The sequence below is a fragment of the Melospiza georgiana genome, chromosome 6, assembly GCF_028018845.1.
Source record: "Melospiza georgiana isolate bMelGeo1 chromosome 6, bMelGeo1.pri, whole genome shotgun sequence".
NCBI lineage: Eukaryota > Metazoa > Chordata > Aves > Passeriformes > Passerellidae > Melospiza > Melospiza georgiana.
The window spans coordinates 2514846-2535761 of NC_080435.1; the positions used below are offsets into that span (position 1 = coordinate 2514846).

General features: G+C 49.0%; 1 protein-coding gene across 6 annotated transcripts in view; it reads right to left on the bottom strand.

Moving 5' to 3' along the window:
* Window positions 1–1433: 1433 nt before the first annotated feature.
* SLC8A3 (solute carrier family 8 member A3) overlaps window positions 1434–20916 on the bottom strand; it is a 112476-nt gene continuing 92993 nt past the window's right edge. For 3 of the 6 annotated variants that reach the window (XM_058025865.1, XM_058025863.1, XM_058025864.1), the window contains exons 4-8: window positions 13647–13664; window positions 4963–5087; window positions 4334–4433; window positions 2984–3259; window positions 1434–2657 (exon numbers count right to left, since the gene is read on the bottom strand). In XM_058025865.1, coding sequence (XP_057881848.1) covers window positions 2281–2657; window positions 2984–3259; window positions 4334–4433; window positions 4963–5087; window positions 13647–13664 — 896 coding nt within the window. In that variant the 3' untranslated portion in view covers window positions 1434–2280. The remainder of the gene's footprint in view (window positions 2658–2983; window positions 3260–4333; window positions 4434–4962; window positions 5088–13646; window positions 13665–20916) is intronic. The other 3 variants (XM_058025867.1, XM_058025866.1, XM_058025868.1) reach the window with 2 other exon arrangements.

The following is a 20916-nucleotide window of genomic DNA, read 5'->3' on the forward strand; positions in this document are numbered from 1 at the left end:
GCACGGGCAAAATAAAAGTTCAACAGACTCTGTATGTCCCAGTTAAAAACAGCAACAACACCAATCTCCCCTTGAGAGCTGCACGTTGAACCCCCACAAAAAACATTTGGGGACTCTTGTAATTTTCCTTTAGTGTCACACATATGAGCTCTGGGGCTGATGGGCCACGTGGCAGTGGCAGCAGCTGCTCTTGGTGGCTGCTGGCACTGCTGGAGCCAGAAGGACCAGCGAGCTTAATGGGAGCCTGGCCTTGGGGTCTCTTGCCCATCTTTTTTAGGTCCTTTCCCCGAGGCATGGCAAAGGGAGGGTAAGGAGGCAGGGTTGGGTACCTGGTAGCTTCAAACCCAGTGGCTTTCACTCATTGTGGGCTCCCACCAACAAAGTTCAGGCTGCTCATCTGAGAAGGATCCCTCTTCTCTGCCTCACGTATACACATTTATATATAGATATCTGATAAACATTTTGTATGAAAATAAATACTTCATCTGCGTTTTAAGAACCATCATTGCCTCCATCTAGTGACCTGCTATAATGTTACATCTTTTTGTCCATGACAACTTGTTCCCATTGCTTTTTCCCTAATCCATGGGCATCTCCTCCCTGCCTCCTGGGGCAGCCAAAAGCACAGCAGCAGGCAGAACTTTACCCTTTGGCAGCCCCTCTCTTACTTGCTGCCTCCCAAAGTTTGGCTTATTTTAGGGAACTTGATGAAAATGGTTCCCTTTTACAGCACCTGTTTCATGACAGAAGAAATTATCTTCATCTCAAAAACACTTTACAAAGAGTAGGATTTTAACATTCTCTTACAGCGCTCTCAATTAAGAAATATGTTTCTAGATAGCACTGTTTATATAGATATAGGTATAGGTTTTATTTATTTTATTACCAACCCAACATTTCAATTTGCAGCTGTTGATGTAACTCATGACATACTCTCATGGTGGTGGGTTTTTTTCTTCTTTATCCTTAAAAAGAAATGCATTTCAAATTAAAATGATACTTTTTTGTCTGTCTGGTGTTCCTAAAAGGTATTTGAGATGATGTAGGAGTCCTGATGTGGGTGGCAGTTTTTGAGCCTGTACCTGTCAATGGCCTGGAGACCACCACCGAGGTGCAGGTGCTGTGAAAAATGGAGTAGCAACAGAATGGAAGGGCAGCCACGGCACAGCTCTGGGTGGGATGGTGCTGGGAACATATGGGCACACTATCCAGGCTCTCCTGAATTCATTTCCACCTCTGAGCAGGAGGACCACGCAGCCAACCTGCCACCACCACCATCCCAAGGAGCCGCTGCTGTTTTCCCTGTCCCCCTTGCTCCCCCCAGGGCAGGATGTTTTATTTCTTTAACAGTTGTAAATTAACATAATTTTCTCTCCCTGCAGAGCCACGAGCTCAAAGTTAATTATACAAAGAGAAATGCCATAGTCAAAATATACATGACACATATTGTATTAGAGGGTTGGGGTTTTTTCTCCTTCCTTTTTTCTTAGCCCAGGCAGGTGATTGAGATGCTACATGCTCCAGCTTTTGTCACTAAATGTGTGTGACTGTGTGTCTGTGTTTGTATTAAAAATATATCAGTCTTGTGATGTTCTTAAAAAAGAAAGAAATGGAAGGTGGCAGGGGAGGAAACGGGTAATAGTGAAAAAGTTTTTTGACTGTGTCACAGTCTTTTGTGGCTTCAGAAATACACATGTTCAGTTCCAGCACTGACGGCAGCTTGAAGCTTTGAGTTTAACTTTTTAACATTTTTCGGATTAAGTAGTAAAAAAGAAAAGAAAAAAAGAATCAGCGTGCTCCCCCAGAACCAAAAAGCAACGAGCAAACAGAAAAAAAAAAGAAAAAAACCCCCACAAATTCCTGAACCAGACTTCTGCAATTCTCAACTAGTAAAAATGAGGAAACATCTCCTTACAGTGGAGGGGTGCTCGGCAGGAAAGGAGATGACCCCCTGTGGGAGAGGTGGCCTTTTGGAGATAGTTGAAACTTCATAATTTCATTGAATAGGGTCAGTGCCTGGGTTTATTGTGTTTTATTTCAACACTTGCCATTGTTGCTTTCTTTTGTACCATTTTTGGATGGGTTTCGTCTCTCTGTTTCTGTCACTCTGCGATGGTTTTGCCCTTCTTGGCACGCGGCTGTCCGGCGGTGTGGGCAGCGGCGGCCCTGACAGACGGCCGTCCGTCCGTCCCTCCAGCAAAACCGCGCTCCCGGGACCGGTGTGCGGTGGGGTAGCAGAGGAGGGGTCCCTCCCCGGCAGCACCGTCCCTCCGCCGCCGCCTAAAACCCCTTGATGTAGCAGTAGGCCTCCAGGGTGGCGAAGAGGATGTAGAGCAGCCAGAGGCTGACGAAGAGCAATGTCGTGGCCACTTTGCAGCCCCGGGGGCCGCCCAGCTCCCCCCCAAGGTGGGGCCGCCGGCGGTAGAGGAGGACGCTGATGCAGATGAAGGCGAAGATGGTGAAGAGGGTGACGGAGAAGGCCAGGGTGCCTGCTGACACCTGGAACTCCTGCCCCTGCGACGCCCAGTAGATCGCTGCCACCGACCACGCCAGCCCGATGCCCAGGAAGACGTTGACAGCGTTGCTGCCCGTGACATTGGTGATGGAGGCATCAGCGTACATGTCCTGGACGGCTGCGGCTTTGCTGGCAAAGGTGTCTGGGGTTGAGGGAGGAGGGAAGGAGAAATCACTGGGGGTCCAAACAGGAGAAACAGACAACCCTTCATGCCTGGGGGACAAGGGAGGCTCAGGTGTGTCACCAACCAGGTTAGGACACAGACCAAGAGGCGCACAGTCCCCTCCTAAGTTCAGAGATCCCATGTTGCCAAAAAGCAAGGTGCAGACCTTGCCTGGAGACAGGGCTTTGATGATACCCTCCCCAGACTAATCCCATCCCATGACAGAGCTTCTCTCCTGAAATCAGGAGCATCTCCAGAGGATTTACCTCCCACCCCACCCCATCCCCTCCCCACGGCCACCCTACCTGGTACAGAGGTGCCGAAGGCGACGAAGACGACAGCAGTCACCGAGTCCTTGAGGCCAATGGTGCAGCCAAAGTGGGAGGCGAGGTCGCCGATGACGGCCGTGAGCATGCCGATGATGAGGATGGAGACGATGAAGCAGGCCCAGCCATTGCAGTACTCAGTGGGGGGCACGCAGGCAAACAGCACCTTCCAGAAGACTGTCAGGAAGTGCATCACGTAGTCAAAGCAGGATGGCAGGCGCTCCTCACCAGACTCATCCTCATCCTCATCACCTGCTGCAAACAACATGGAAGGAGAGGTCCAGCATTCATTCCACTGGGGCAGCTCATGCTTGTCTCCTGCACCCCAAGGCTCCAGGGATTCTGCTCTGGGACAAGGTGGAGTGGTGCTGGCCATGACAGTGAATTCAAGGCACACCAGGTCCTTCAGTGATGGGTGAGGCCTGGCAAAAAGTCTCTCCCAGGAATCCCAGAGCCCTCAGGGATGGGGAACAGTGTAATGGGATGTTGTACCCACAGAGGAGCAGCCCTGTCCCTGTCCATAGGCAGTCACACAGGAGGTAGTCAACCTGTGGTGATCACTATTGAGTGGCATGAAGAAATTACACAGGCAAGTGATGTTTTGGACCAAAACTAGTGGAAAGTAATAAAATTGGGGAACTGGAGAGATCTTTTGATCCTCCTGCTCCAGAGCACAGGCTGGGCTATCCACTGCCTCCTATACAGCTGGGTGAAAAACACCCCTTTGAGGCAGATGTGAAACCAACCATCAAGGAAAGGTTCAGAAAGATGCCAAACTGCCATTAGTGGCACAGATGTGCCTAAAACACCTTCCCCACAGCTGCCTGGCTCTGAACGCAGTGAGCTCTCTCATCAGACAACAGCTGGCAAGTCTCTGGGGCTCTTCCTTTACCAGCAAGCTGCCTCATGAGGCAACATCTCCAGTCTTCATGTGGTAACTCTCCCTACTCCCAGGAACTCTACTGGCTATGACAGGACTTCTCAGGACATCTCCCAGTAGGAGCTATCTGCACTGGCCAGGATCCCAGCCAGTATGGGATTTTGCTGCCCGCACACTGCTCATCAGATCATTGAAGCAGCTGGAGCACCACCATCTGACACAGCCTTTGAACACTGGCCTTCTGGAGGGCTCTGCACCAGAAGATGGATCTCCTGGCCTCCTCACTAACATACCTGCAAAAGCCCACTATATTTGGAGCAGAGGAGCTCTTTGGACTGGCTTTGCTGATGGGTGACCACAGCTGAGCATCAGTGACCAGGGAGATGCTGTCATTCCAGGATGCATGAATCCTGTGGATGTTTGTATGGATTTTCTGATGTCCCACTCACCTGCGCTCACAGTAATGGCCTCCATGAACTGGTCCCTCCAGGAATGTGTCCCTACAACCAAAGCCAGGTTTGTCTTCCTAATCAGCTTGTCCACGGTGCTCTGTTGTGGGAATAAAGATGCACAGCAGTTAAACCAGCTGCTAGTGGGCAAGGATAATCTTGCAGTACACTGTGGCCTCACAGACCCTTTCCAAAGTACAGAAGTGTCACAAGCACTCTCCTACCAGCTAGATTAGGCCACGACTAGGGTTGAGCCCACCTTCTCACAGGACTGGCTGATCCAGACCTCACCAGAGCCTGCTTGTTTGCCACATCTCAATCCTGATTAGGTTCCTTCTTCCCTCAACCCTGCCTCACCAGAGACAGCTTTGCTCCTGCATCCTCCTGCCCACTGGCTTCTTCTGCGCCCATCAGGGCCTTCTTGCCTTCCTCTGTCCACCCCCACCAACCAGCAGCTGCTACTTTTGACATTTCTTGTAGACTTCATCCATCCTTAGCTGCATTACATACTTCTTTCCTCTCTCAACAACCTTTTCCAGCACATGCTGCCTCCTCAGTCCTGCTCTCCAAGGCTGCGACAGTGCCACATGGCTTTCCCCTGCTGGAGGACCCCTGGGACACCGACTGACCTTGAACTCATAGGACTCCTCAATGATGACTTCCAGTTTGGGGTGCTCGCCGAGTATGGGTTTGCCCATCTCTGCTATTCTCTTGGCTTCCTCCTCTTCTACTGTCATCTTCCTCTCAGCCACCTCTGTGAAAGCAAGGCCAACACCAAGCTGTGGGCAGCAGCCCTCCAGGGCACCATGGGGGCTTGTCTGCAGGGCCTGAGCATGGGCTGCTGCAGCCCCCTCACAGCACTTTGGGGGGCAGTGGTGGGGTGTTGGACCACAGAAACAAAGGACCGAGATTTCTGAATACCAGTCACCAAGAGCATAAGCAACGTGGTTTTAATTTATTAACAAAAAAACCCTTAAATGTTTCTTTATTCTGCATTGATGCTCTCAGTTGACATCCACTCTCCCATCACCCCTGCAGCAGCCACAGTTTTGGGGAGAGCAAGGTAAAAAATCATTCTGCCATTTGGCAGAAGTGCCCTTTAAGACCCTTGTAACGCCCTGACATGCTCCCTCATTTGAATTAACAAGAGACAGAGCCTTTTTTCCCCCTTTGAGTAAAAAATCATGGTTGGCTCCTTGTGCCACTCAGTGCTTGATCTAACACTCAGACACACAGTCACAACCACATGTAAACCACACATGAATTGGAAAAACGAACAAGTAATGAAACAAGTAGTTTTTTCCATTCATAATACTGCAAAGGTGCTAAGGCACTGGAACAGGTTGTCCAGAGAAGGTGTGAATACCCTGTCCCTGGAATTCCAAGACCAGGTTGGATGTGGTGTTTGAGCAGCCCAGGGAAAGGTGTCCCATGGGGAGTGGGGTTGAAACCAGATGATCTTTAAGATTTCTTCCAACATATTCCATTCTGTAATTCCGTATTCAGTTTCTGCTGAAGGAAACTAAACCAGGACGCTGGGCCAGCAGCATGCTGAGGTGACCCTGTGTCAGGCTCAATCTCGCTGATGACCCAGCTAACCCAGCGAGGTGCCTCAAGAGGGTTCTGCTTGCCCAGATGGGAAGGAGCATCCCGACCAGCTGGAAGGGTGCCTAGGCCTGGCCCAGGTCTCGTCTCCCACCCACATGCCTTAGTGCAGGAAGATGCTGATGGGCTCTCTGTAAAACTGACACCTCAAGAAAGGGGCTGGCTCTCCCCTGGCTTTCCCGTGCCTGAGCAGTCAGGGTGTACAAGCTGCAATACAGGGCCCAGCTGAGCTTGTCAGTGCAAGCTGGAGCTCTTTAGAACCTGGGAGGGCATATCACCAAGGCAGAGCATCTTGTTCTGGCTAAGCAGTGGGTCAGATGTTACCTGAGGTTTCCTGCAGAGCTTACAAATGCCCAGGTAATGCCTTGGATGTGACTGATCCCATGTGGACTCCAGCAGATCTCATACTACACACTAAAAGTCACATAGAAATTATGGAGTCACAGGGAAATCTATTTATAAACTCTGACTTCTCTCTTCATCTGCCTGGCTAGATTGATTGCAAAGGCTGTAAGCCTTGCCAGATCTCCTGTGGCAGGTGACATTATTATAATCCATCACAGAAACAGAAAAGTTGCATCCATCATTTAAAATCAATGATGTGCATCAAAACCATCACTGCCTAGCTCCAAGACAGCATCATCTGGATTAAGGAATCCCCGTAAGTTTAGAAAAAAATTGCACAGACAGAGGAGCACAGCACCTGGAGAAGAAGAAAGGCAATGCAGGGGGATGCAGGGGGCACACCTTTTCACTGAAAAGGTAGTTAAGCATCAGAATGGGCTGCCCAGGAAAGTGGTGGAGTCACCATCCCTGGAAGAGATCAAGAAAGAACTTGATGTGGTACGTAGTGCTATGGTTTAGTTGACATGGTGCTGTTTGGTCAAAAGTTAGACAATGATCTTGGAGGTCTTTTCCAACCTTAATGATTCTATAATTCTATGATTCTTTGAAAATGTTCTGCTTTACGCTACACTTGGAGGCATGAACTGATGCAAGGTACTTGTATTCAGTGGAACAAGGAGTCTCATATCATGTACATCTCTTTTTCTAAGACACAGAACAAGAAAGTCCAGTGTCTTGCTCTACCTGGAAGTGTGGGAAGATAAGCTGTGTCCATCAATGAAAATGCAGGTGCTCGCACATCATTTGCCATAGCACTTATGACATGGATTTGCTTCTGTCTCAGCTCCTCATAACCTGAAGGTCAGGGGCAAAGGCACCCTCAGCTCCACAAAACCCAGCTTGGCAGATGAGCTTGAGCACATGCTGACATGTGCTGACAATAAAGAACTGAGCAAAAGCACTACAGCCATCCCAGAAGGGTTGCAAAGCCCAGACTTGGTTGACAGTGTGACTCAGTACAACCTTCCCTGGAACAAACACATCTGAAAAGCTGCAGTCACAGTTGGCGGCACCGTCCCTTAGGCTCCTGCCCACTAGCTGCAGTTGCAGAGCACAGAAAGCAAATGCCTGGAATCTGAGGAAATGCTCTGAAAATAGGGAATATCAGGCAGCATTTCCTTAGCTTAACAACTCCCAGAGAAATGATGCAATGAAACATCAATCCCCAATCTAACTGATTACAAAAGCCTTTGGCATGGTGAGAGAACACAGAGTCTCACGCAAATGTTATGCCTCTAGGCAAGGCTGAACTGCAGGCAGGTCTGGAGGCACATGCAATGCAGCAAGTTTTCTTATCTCCATAGGAAATGGTATCCAACACAGCTTTATCCCAGAACCTGGCATCTTGCTTATGCTAGTTTGTGTACTTGCACCAGGCAGGACAGTGGAAGATGTGAATCCCTCCCTGAGGAGGAAGATCTCCTGCGTCCCGGGCGGGTGGGCAGGCTGCATGGGAATGCCTGTGTTCACAAGACCTTCCCCTTCTAGCATGTGGCTTTGATGTCTCTGCAAGCCACCTGTGGATCACCTACTAATGCCACAACCAAGGCAATCACTTGCCAGGCAGCTCTTAGAGTAAATCAAGCAACACAAGCATGTCCAAGAGTGTCTGTCAGCCTGGGGGCTAGATGCTATCATGAGCACAGGACCAGAGACTCCAAAAGTGAAGGTGGTGGGAGTCCTGCTATTCCAGAAGGCACCTTGCCAGCAGACTAAGTGCTACCAGAGGCACCTTCAAGTAAGCCACTTGGAGTGAAGAGACAAGCTTTCTGGCAAAGGAGACCTTCAGCCTATTGACAGCACACCCAGAGAAACATGAATAAGTGAGGCACTGATGTCACCTCCTCTTCCATGTGTACGGTGAATAGGGAGCAGACAAAAGAACATGGGCACCCAAGATGGCACATCAAAGGGCATCCTGTGGGGACAAGTGATTGAACATGACTGCCCAGCTAGGTCTTTCAATGTCAGCTGCAAGCAAACCACAGGAGACCGGGCACAGGGAGCATGTCCAAATGGGTACCTCACAGAAATGTTAATAGTGGAAGCTTTTGGATAAAGAAGAAAAAAGGTAATTCCTTAATGTCTCATTAAAATTCAGTCAATTTGCGAACGTGCAACAGGAAAGCAAAGCACAGAAACCTGACCTAAACCTAAATTTCAAAGGTGCATTTGAAAACATTTAAGCTGCCATTGTATTTTCACTGAGGCTCCATCTTCATGCAGGAGAAAAACACAAGACTCCCCTGTCAGTACTGTACTGGATCTTGCTCAATGTACTTGTGCAAGTGACCCATAGGTGCTAAATATGAGGCTGCTGATGTTCTCTAAATTAAGGCAGTGGCAGGAAGGACAAATTTAGGAGCCCAGCTGATATTTTTTCTCCAGAACCTATAGTTGCCATACAGTTAAGGTGGGCTGAGCACCTTCAAAGAGCAATATGAAGCACCTACACGATTCCACCAATTCTGCCCACCTATTGTTTAGGACACACGAGCATCTTGGGGTGGGAATCAGTGCCAACCTCTGCAAAACACCACATCCCATCCTAAGCCTGCTCCAGGCCTGTTGGGTCTGCCTGTTTCAATGGGATGCTGAGGGCTGAGTTGAGCCTGTGTGTCCTGACCCAACAGCTGAGAAGGAATAAACTCCTGCACAAAACCCAGTGGCAGAGGACAATACCAACACTCTGGCATTTCAGGGAGGCACTTCAGCCAGCACAGGGTGCACCAGCCTGCCTACAGAGCCACAGGAGGTTGCTATCCTTGCTTGCTTCCAACAATCCTTGCAATCCATCAGGCTGCTCACTTGCTGCAAGTGTGGAATAAGCTCCCACACAGTCTGGTGTAGGGCTGGGGGCTTGGAGGGCTCCTGAAGGAAGCAGAGGCAGGACATCTGTGATGTGTGTCACACATCACCCCGGTATGACAGCCCGCAAAGAAGACTACCAAGGGCTGAGATAAATAGAACACAAGGTAGGGGGAGCGAGGATGGGGGGGATTGTATATTGGGAGAGAGATTTTAATTTGGAAGGTCAAGTCTGTCAAGGTGAATGCTGCCAAGCTGCAGCTTAATTATTAACTAGCCTGATTTCTGTTTGTATCTGCATCAGTACCTACTTTTCAATGCGGATTGCACCCTGGACTCCCTGCTGTCAACTCCAATTAAGCCTGATAAGGTCTGGCTGTGCCTATCGAGAACAGAGCTTGCCAGGACCTTCTGGGCTGCCTCTACCTCCTCCCTGGGAAGGAGAAGGTGGCCAGAGAGGGGTCCCCTAGACCCTGTCTGCTCTGGCACCTAGGTATGTGCTACCATTGAGCGTTAGGAACCTCTCTGGGCAGCAGGAACACACACAGGCTGCTGAGGCCAGGCGAGCTGGGGCTGCTGTGCCAGCTGCTGCACCAAGGTACCCTGCTCCTGGTGCCAGGGAGCCAGTGAGGTAGAGAGAATATGCTACAAGCAAGTGAGACAACAGGTGCAGTAAAATCAAAGGCTGGATGGGGGGAATGAGGATCAAGTACACTTTTGCTTGGGCTGCAGCAGCAGCCACAGCTGATACCCACTAGGTGCTGGACTGTGCGGGAAGCAAGAGGATAAACCACTCCATGCTCTCATTCTGCCTTGTTCAGACCCTTAAAGCTATGACAGACAAGGGGGCTGAGCAGCTCCTGGTTATGGTCCTGCCACTGCTGTGCTCTGCAGCCCTGGGCATGTCCCTGCCACGCTCACTGCCCAGCTTTCACCCCACATCCCTCTCAGTCTGTCTCTCTCAATTTATGTCTGCAGGGCCATCCCAGGACGTGAGCTGCAGTGATCTGCAAAGCATTTCAGACCTGCACATGACAGGCCAATTCTTGGGGTCAAAATACTGTAAGCATATCCCCATCTCATTGTATTTCTTCCAGGGAAAAGGGAGCACTGAGCTATGATCCCATATCATGCACTGCTTGCCCACTCAACCTCCTTCAGAGCTGGGAGGGAATCAAACAGGAACTAGACATTGCCTGTGGCCTCCTGGCCACATTATAAATCAAAGTTTGACAAAATCCATTTCTATGGTGTAATCTGCCCACTGCATCTTTTGAGCTGAAGCAGGCAATGGGAAGGCCCTGTAACACCATCAGAGAGGTAGATACCCATCACCAAGGCAATGCTGCAAAACTACCAAACCATGGTCAAGTTTGGGTTCCCTGATGCTTGCTGAATAAATTGGACTAAAACTAGCAATGTATTCATGAAAGATTGCTTTGAAGGCCATTTCACACTCTTCAAGCTATCTTGTCTCCATCCATTTCTGGAGTGGGCATGTATCTGCATGAAGGTCACCCCTTTTGGACACTAGGCTGCTAAGAAAAAATTAAAACAATTAAAATGGGATCTTTTTTGTTGTGGCTTAATAAGATATAACCCTGGCTAAACCAGAGTAAATAGAGAGCATGAATGAGTTCCTCTCTCCAGTGCACTGTCAAGCTGTCAGTCACAAGTGGAGAAGACTTCTGGCTAAAAGACACTCTGGCTTTGGAGATTAGCATATGGATATGCCCTTTACAGAAGCACATGTCCACATACAAGCACTGGCAGCCCAGGCTGCCTTCTAAAATGTAAGGAATCTGCTGACTTAGCCCTGAAAGCTATTCTTGAGACATGATACGTCCCATGTACATGCCCAGCATTCCTTAATGGTAACTGGGAAATGATGCACATTCATGAGAGGGAGGCAAAGGCACAGGGCTGGGAACTGAGCATTATTCCACTCCTGGCTCTGCCTTGAGATTGCTGCTGACATGACCATCCCTGACTGGCCAGACAACTGGCATCTCTGCTCCTCGGTCTTGCCCACTGCTAAGTGGACAGGGGAGTTTTGATGCATAAATAAAGAAATATATTTAGACATATTTTCTTGGAACTGGATGAGTATATAGAAATAATGATATAGAACTATATACCATAAAGATAATTCCATAGACCTTTAAAGATCTAGATCTTTAGAGCCCAAGAACTTTCAAGCAAAGGCTGTGCCCAAGCTTTCAGTGACTTTTGCAAAGGCTCTTCTACTGGTGGCAAAGGCAGGGACAACTGGAGTACCTTTGCACTTTGGTATCAAGTATTTCCCTGTATAAACAATATACACAGAGATCACTGCCAGTGTCAAAAGAGAAGGTTAAGAAACCCCCAGACTCTCAAGTCTCTCCACACTACTCTGAAGCCTCAACAGTTGGTGTTGGACACATGACCAAGTGCTGCACGGACTTGCAAGTCAGGCTCAGAGAGAGAAGAAATTTGGAAGAAATAAATGCTGAGCAGAACCAGTGCCCTGCCCAATTACTTCACCTTGTGTAAAATTCACATCCCTGTTTTCCTTGGGAGAGCCCTGCCAGGCCGGGGGGGCCAAAGGCAGGATCCCTCATTTCTTCCCAGGTAAGGGCTCTTGGGACAAGAGAGGCATTGTCATTGGGCTCATCCATCAGGGTACCCACACTTTCTGTGAAGAGAAGGGATCACTCTTGTGAGCAGGGGCTGCGAGCTGCTGGCCCTGCAGGGGCTGCCAAAGGGGTGCCATGGGAAGAGGAATGCCCCAGGGCTGCAGAGGAGAGCCAGGGCACCCAGCAGTCCAGGGACAGGAATGGGATGCTGCCCAGGAAGAGCTGTGCAAGCTGCTCCAGGAGGCAAGGGACGAGGTGTGGGACTGACAGATTCCACTGGAACATTCAATAATGCAGTTTTTAAACAAAGATTCCCGTGCGCCAGCGTAACCTAAATCTAACATGACATGGACTAAACGAGGACGTCGCTTCTCTCCCCACTGATTAGCCCTGATTGCTGCTGAGTGACACTCCAGCACGTGCCTGCTTGCTGGCCTGCTGCTGGATTGAAGCACGTGTGGGGGCCAAGCACCACGAGCCAAACACGTCACATGCACAGAGAGCACCCTGAGGCAGCTCGGCAAGGGGGGCACCCCAGGGACCCCTCGGCAGACAGAGAGGAGGCTCTCCCTTACAAAAAGTAACTTTTCATAGCTGGTGACCAAGTTCTCCAGTAACAGCTGCCAAAAGCAATCAGGCTGGATCAAAACGGAGGGAGGAAAGTTATGTTATTTTAATAGGAATTATTTGGTTCCCAGGGTTCTGATCAAATTAGGCAGCTACTGAATTAAAGCAATGAAATTACTGGGAAGGAGGCTGCGCTCAACTTATTTCCAGTCCTCCCCGATCTGAAGAGGTAACAAAGGAAACTGTCCAAACCATTCCAAGGAGTTTTCCATAAGCACCCTTAGCTGGTATTTGGGGAACTGGAGATTTCTGCCTGCCACTAGCAATTTTCCAATTAGTCCAATAGAGGGCTCAGGACATCCCCTGTGCAGCAGATTTGGCATCCTCCGAAAAGGGGCCAGACTGAAGCCTGCGTGGCAGATGCTGCTCCTTGGATTTGCAGCACAGCTCAGGCATCATGAATGCTTTGGTTTTCAGCCCTGCTGGCAAGCCTGTGGGATTTCAAGCTCCTCTCTTCACCCTCCATGCCCACCCTTATCCTTCAAGAAGTGCTTCTTTAGTGGAAATTGAACAGTAATCACATCTGGAATTGAAGGAATAACCACAATACAGGAGGCATACACTGCACCACAGTGGGATAAAGACAGACCAGTGTAATGGGGATTTCAGGCAAGGAAAAGTGGCTCTGTATTAATACACATGAAATCCTGACACAGGGACAGGAGATGCAGAGTGCAGAACCAGAGCTGAGGGTGAGGAGGAAAATGGTGCTGATCACATCCTGGTAGTGCTGCTCTGGTGCTGGGCACACCCTGGGGAACCCCCTAGGATGAAGGGGTGAAGGGACTGAGGGGTGACATGTGACTCTCCATGGGAAGGGGACACCTGCACAACCTTGTACCCTTACCCACCCCAGGCAACACTGTCCCACACTGCAGAAATGCCACCTCCCTGCACAAATCCCTGTCTTCCCCTGTGCATCAGCACAACCCAAGCACCAGAGCTGCCTAAAGAGAGTCTCGAGTCACAGCTTCAGACCAGGTATAGCTGCCTGTGTTGCTCTGCAACTCTGTCTGGATTATTTCCCCCAAACTGCCAGGAAAAATCTGGAATATGGGAAATGCTCTTAGATGTCAGTCAATCAATCAATCAATCACTATTATTTTCTTAATTGTACTGCTCTTAACTAGACTAGACACAAACATCACGAGCTGAGGTTGTCTACAACACAGCAAACACAAGCAGGGAGGCTCTGACCAAAAGGGACAAAAAGAGAGCCAGAGCAGCCAGAGGAAAGGAGAAAAAGCACTTACCTTGTGTGAGCAGTAGGGCTGTGGTGAAAGAACATGAGAAAGACAGAGAGAGAAAAGAAAAAGAGGGAAGAAGTTATTATCCACCGGGAAAAAGCAGTTTTGCAGATGAAGGCTGTCAGTGAGCAATGGACATGGTGCAAGGCAGCGTGCGAGCTCACCAGGGCTGCATGTTGGGCACAGGCAGGGGAGCAGACACCACAGCAGCAAGATGGAGAGGAAACTGGGGTGCTCCAGCGAGCACCACGGCACTGGCTCCCCAAAGTCACCCCTTCCCCCCAACAAAGGCAAAGGGATGGGATGCAGCAGGGGAAGTGGCAAGGAAGGAAAGGGAAAAGGGGGAAGGAGGGCAGCTACACTTGCCACTGGGGCCTGACACAAGCCAAACTGACCCAAGGGCGTGGGAGGTGCCCCTGCCTAAGCTGGGTATGTGTGGTTGTGGCAGGGCTTGGCACAACTGAGGAGCCCCAATAAACCTGTAGGTACTGAGAAGAGAAGGTGATGGGCAGCTCATTGAGAAGAGCAGCATCAGAGAGAGGCATTGATTAAACAGATGGCCTCCAATGTCAAAAGGGGCAGGGGTAACACAGCTATGCATCATCCCTCAGGATGATGCCCTGGATCACCTACACCTATCCCACACCCCACAGGTACCACTTTCAGAGGCTCAGGGTACCTAGAGGAGCTTAGCCACATGTAGAGCATCACTGTTTGTGTCCTCCTGGATCTCTTTGTTCCAAATTGCTGATCTGCCTGACAGCACTGCATGGACACGGGCCATGCAACACCACCATAGTGTGATGCAACTGCCTGTCATGAAATGTGACTTCATGGTCTCAGGAGATGTGACTGCATGGTCCTCTGAGATTTGAGGTGGGAGGAAAAGAGGAGAAAGGAGAGAAGGTCCTTGCAAGGGATGACCTTACCCTGGCTCTCCATAAAGACACAGTCCAGCCCCTTTGGAAGTGACCCCCTGAGCCTCTCCTCTTTTGATTTCTCCACTCCCCAGAGCTGTCACAAAGAAACATCTGGCTGGATCCCTCTGAAGTATAACCCACAGACAGCCACAGCTTACATCCAGGTATCAAACCAGCTGCAGCTGAATCCATATAGCTAAAAATCTCAAACACTCTTTGAGAGGGGTCAAGCACCAAGTCTGTGCCATAGCTTTAACTTCTACTTGTTTTTCAAACAGCAAACCAATCCCTGAAGACTTGGTTGCATGTGATGACAGTATTGTAATTACTAACACTTATTATCAGGCACTTTTAGTCTCAGAAGCTTAAAACTCTGTACAGAGTCAGTATTAACAGCCCTATTTGACAGATGGTGAAGCAAGCAAAAAGAAGCTAAAGGGAACATTTTGCAAACTCAGAAGTGGGCTGGAGTCCAAAAGTGCTAATTTTCCCAGCCTTGCCGGTTCGGACTTCTGAAAAGCAGGCACTTTTATATAGATGCACCCAATTGTATCTGTGCCATTTGAAAGTGATTTCCTAAGCAATTTATCAAAGGTCGCACAGCACATCCATGGCAGAGCCAGGGAAACTAATCCTGAGTCCTGACACCCAGTAACTTCCTTGCTCTGTCGAGCAGCAACCATGGGCACAGCTTTCCCAACAGAGAAATTGGAGAGTCTGCAGAGAGACACTGACCCAGCCAAGATCTCCATCCACTGATCCGTCTCCTCAGCTGGAAGGACTGTGGGCAACCCAAGAGATCTCCCTTGTCCATGTGGGCAGGTAGAGGCACAGTGAAAGGTGAAATGAAGAGGCTCCTTGCTGAGCAACCCTTCCGTTTCAGGGTCAATTCCTTTTGAGAGTCAAAAACTTTGGGGGAAACTATTTGTGAGTATGTTCTGCATTAGGTCCCACTGAGCCACAGGATGCAAAGGGATGTTTGCTCTGCCTGCACCTCCTGACCTCTCCTTGAAGTCTCCAACAGGGTCACCAGTACCCCTGGTAGCATGACTCTGGAGATTCCTTATAGCTCTGTCCTGCTGCAGTTCACGCTGTCATGGGACCTTCTTACTGTTCCACGGTCTTCTGGCTCTCCAGACAATGTATAGAAATTTAATTTGCCTTTTGCAATTACAAGCATTAGTACAATGGGTCAGTGTGGTGTTCAAATGTAATATAATGAAATATTACTGGGACCCTAAGCTACTGTGGCTATTAAAAAAACCATTGGTTCCTCATGTTTGTTAAAACTGTTATTATACTGCTCTGGGATTTGAGTTTATTTTTTTCCCCATTTCCTTGTGAGCCTGAAAAAGAACAATTTTTCTCCCTTTCACTTATGATATAATACATGAATATTTGAAGAAGCCTATAAAGCTATGAATGAAACATCAAGAATACAGTATGCAGAAAGCCAAGGGATTCTTCTGTCTTTATATTTCTGAGTGAATGCTGTGCATGCAAGCAAGAAAACGATTTCACGGACTAAAGCTTTCTTCCTGCACACACATCTGCTAATGTGCCCTTAGCCCTGACCTGTAATGTTTCCTGACAGCCCATCTGGGGATGCTGTACCTGTACCAGCTTCACTGATGGCCTCCGTGCTGCTCCCATCCCACAAGCCTCCCTCCACTCTCCCCAGGCTGGGCTGCATCCCTCCAGCCCTCCCCAGGGCACCTCTCCCTCCGCTGCACTGCTGCTCTGCACATCACGCTCCTTACGGGGCCAAGCCAGGCCACCTCACTGCTCCTGGCATTTCAGGTAGTCTCAGAGGCTTAACATGTGTACTCTTACGGGGAACTGCTAAAATTAGCTCCGCAGCCAACTCCAAAATAGCAGTCCCAAGTATCCCTTACCTAACCCTTGCATGATGTGCTGTGGACAAACACGTGTGCCTGCAGATAAGGGGGCTGTGACGCTGACTCACCCAGGAGGACCCACAGCCTTTAGCTGGGGATCCCTGCTCCTCCTTCACTGGGGTTTCTCTTCCCTGAAGGCTTGGTTTTGACTAGGTGAAGTCAAAATTGCATGCATGAACTCTGCTTCCCTTACCACCCCTGAAAATGGACAATTTTAACCTGAATTTTAACAAGCTGCTAAAAATCTGTGTACTAATAAGCCATTTATTCTGCATGTTTTTGGCATACTTTAAGGTCAAATTCTGCTGTGACATGCATGTTGGTGTGGGTTACAGATCAGGAATTTCATCAGCTCCCGTGTTAACTCCAAAAAGCTTATAGCAAGAGGAACCAGGCTTGGGATTGAAGCAGACCAGCAATCCAGCAATCCTGGTTACAGCAACCTGATGTGCCAAATGTGTGTCCCAGCCCTTTTCTAAACACTTTTCTCTGCTGTTTACTTCACTGAGAGATTTGACTATGCTGCATGCCTTATTCTGGACTCATTCTTCATTAACATAAATCTTTTCAAATCAGTATCCCTAAAGACTCAGAGAAGCCACTGTGTAGATAAGAGGATCCATGTTAAAGGCCTGGGATTTAGAGAGGGAGTTGCAATGAGAGAGAGGAGGATGAATTTTGAGGAAATTCTCAGTCCCACAGCAGGGCAGTCAGAGGATGCCACAGGCAAAGAGAACACACTGCCTCCACCCCCTGCACACTCAAAGGTGGCCAAGAAGTGCCCATGTGAAACACAGGCTTCCTTCCCAAGGAGATAATGGTCCCCCATCTCCCAGATGTAACTGTCCGCAGGCTCTGCCTCCAGATTTGCTCACTGAAGTGAGTAAAATGTTTCCCTAACAGATTGTGAAGAGACCTAACATGGGGGTTTTTACAGGCAAAACAAGGCAGAGATTTTGCAGCATTAGCCTGAATGCTATTATTATTGAAGTCAATAGCAAAGCTCTTGCAGACTCCAAGAAACTCCTCTCCATCAGGAGAATCAGCAGCATTCAGCCTAATCACAGAGCTGTGAGCAAATTATTAAACCTTGAGGGAATGATTAAACCTTGAGGGAATGAGGTAACAACAATCTAACATTTTTTTGCTACTCTCATCAGCAGCTGATGGAGTTGATGAAGGAGTTTCTTAGCATCTGTTCACACTTCAGAAAACTGCAGCACACGTATCAATACAGCTTACCTTAAACAGGTATGGATCTTTGTAACAAGTCAAATAATTTCATCAATATTTTGATATAGATAACTTGATGGATCAATCCAATCTGGGAATCCTTCCTTCTTTGCAATTCAATCCTTTCTCTGTGACTCCCAGTCACATCCTCCCTCTGGGCACAAAGCTTCCCCATCAGAGGTGCTGCCACTTGATTAGAAGGAGATGTGCTATGAGATTTGTCTGCACCAGTTGATTCTGTGCTGGGAGGGCTGAGAAGACAAAATCCTCCCAAGCCAGGGCATGCCACCCAGCTGATAACAGTGTTTGCCAGCCATCTGCACAGCCATTTCCAGCAAAGTCAGTCATATCTTGTGGGAGACATGCTTTCTGAGGCAAAACTTCACATGAAGGTTGTCAGTCCCTTTCACAAAACATAACCCTCAGAGTCAGCCTTCAGGTATCAGCCCTGAGGTTGAATCTTCCACCACTGTGCCATGAATTCTCACAAGCTGATTCCCAGTAATCCTCATGTAACATATTTTTCCAAATGCCATTTGCACCATTATCTGCAATCAAGTGAAATCTTCCAAAGTAGCCTCACTTGCCATTCAGGCTGCATCAACACTAAGATTAGCCACAATTTAAGCAGACGAGCAACTTCATCCAGGGAATGCAAAGCAAGTTCTTTCCCTGTAATCCAGGGTTGAGGAAAAACTGTAAAAGCTGATGTGAAGAAAGTATTACGCCAAAATCTTGCTGGCACAGCAGCAAAATCTGCATTCTGAGTTGTGAGCTGACACGATAGCAGAGATGCTATGAGAGCAAGAGTCAAACCAACAGACAGCATCTCTTCATAGAGGAAGACACTCATTTCCCTGCAGAAACCCTTTAAAAAGGTGCTGACAAAAGGATGCCCAGAAATATGGTGCAGGGAAGTTTCAAAATCCTTCAGCACTCAGTAAACAGGGATTCAGGTTACATGACTTTGCATATGGAGGAAAGGTGAGATAAGAAGGATTTGAAGATTAATTTCTTAGAAATGGAAAGGACAAAAAAAGTCAGGAAACCTGGAAAATGGCCAGGATAGAGAAAAGCAGCATTTACCATCCTGGCCAAGCAAAGAATATGAGTCTCTCTCTTTGATTTCTTTTTACTCATTCACTTAGATGCAACAAGCTTGCAGCAAGCACCATCTTTGCCAGTGCTCTGTGCATCTAATATGCCACTACTGAGTCAGCACTGGTCGTCACCACAGGCCAGGCTGGCAAGATACCAATCTCAGATCTGTTCTTATCTCTTTGAATTATTAGAGCACATCAACAAAAAGAGCTGCTATAGTAAAACTACTTGATGTGATTTGTTTGGATGATCAGAAAGACTTTGAAAAACTCCAGCTGCAGAAAGTGATTGATGAAAAAGAACAGATGACCTGTGAGACAAACTAGATGTAGCATTTATGTAGCAGAAGTAAGTGGTCAGCTCTCCTTACAGCAAGGGTTAACAGCTGAGTGTCCCAAGGCTCAAAGCAGCATGACTCATGTAACGGGATGAACAGTGAGGAGCAGCATCTGCAGATGATGCAAAATGTTCCAGTTCAAAGGCTGTATCAGTGGCTGGTCTGCATTCTGCAAGCCCTGGTCAACCTGAAGACAGGCATTTGTGTTTGCATCACCACAGGAACACTTCTATGTAGAGATGATTTTTCCTCCAGTAAGGTGCTAGCAGATGCAGAGAGCAAGAGCAATAGGATGAATGTCATGCTGAGTTCTGGCCCTCACAGAGACTATCCTGGAGACCCCTGTGGCCCACAGCTCTGATCAGGGCCAAGAAGAAGTTCCCTTGACTGGAGGTGACTGCTTTGTATTTGCAGGTGTACAGGACAGCACAGACAGTAATGCAAATCAACCGTGTGGTAGTAAGCTCTGCTCCCACCTGCCATCCTCCTCCACTGCATGTCTGTCAGGAGCCACTGCCACCAGAGCCTGCAGCAGTGTGGGTATCCTCAGGGACAGCACACGGGTCTGAATAGCACCAGGCTCTGGACCAAGTTCTGCATCCCAAAATAAACCACTCAAACTCTGCCCCAGGCTGCTTTGGAAAGCACATACTACTTCTCCCTGTCATCAGCTCTGCCATCACTTCAGGGAACATTTCACCCCTGATTTCATCACTGCCACCTTGTTTGTATCCCTGAGGTAAGCTTGGAGCTGCCCTCTGCCTGGAGAAGTCCTGGGCTGGCTGCAGGCCCTCAGCACAAAGCTGTGGTAGTGCAGGCACAACTAGCTGTCTCTGCGTGACCTGGACTGCAGATTACTTCCAAACACGACTGCCATTCATCTGGGGTGCCCAACACCACCCTGCTTTCAGAGGAGCCAGGAGAGGTTTTGAAATGCTGCAAATAGCTGAGAGCATCAATCCTCCTACATCACCGAGGCACAGGTTCAGTGTGACAGAGCTAAGTGCGGAGTAACAACAAAATAAGGACACACTGTCAAAAACACCACATCTTTTGCAGCACTGGGAACAAATGCATGAGTAGCCAAAACCCAGGGAGACTCTACCTCAAAAGCTACCGGGCCTGGGTCCCCAAGGAGAGGCAACAGCTGTGCTTTGCACTTGCTGTGTGAGTCACGAGGGGGTACATCCATCACCACAACAAAGCCCAGCAAAGCCCCCGCCAGGGGCCTGTGGTGTGGGATGTTCCCTGTCTGTGGGCACAGGGCAATGGCAGCACCCACACGATGCCAGCAGGAAGGCGTGTGCTGGAGCCAGCACGAGCACCCCCTCCCAGCGCGGCACGATGCCCCAGCACGTGCGAGCCCGAGCGCGGCCCCGGCTGCCTCCTCTCCGCCGGGAGCCAGCTGGTCATGCATGAATTCTGTGAAGCTGCTGGCCACAGCATCTGCTCTGGATCACTCACAAAGCTCTCTATGGGAAAGCCTCTCCTAGCTCCTTACTCTTCATGCCAGGCGCAAGGTAGGCTCATCGGAGGTGCCGCAAAGTGCACAAAGATCCCCGGTACAGAGCTGGGGATCTTTCCAGATGCCCTGGATTTAGTGTAGCGACTGTGCCACCTTGTGCCAGCAACATTTACAAATGCAGTTTAATCTCCTGCCTCTCATATTTTAAAACCATGGTGCTCTCACTCTCTGACTTTTCTCTATTGAGGCCAGCTGGGGCCCTGCATGTCCTCCCTGGCATGGTCCTTTACTTCCTCCAGGCAAAAGAGGGTCTGTCCAAGGG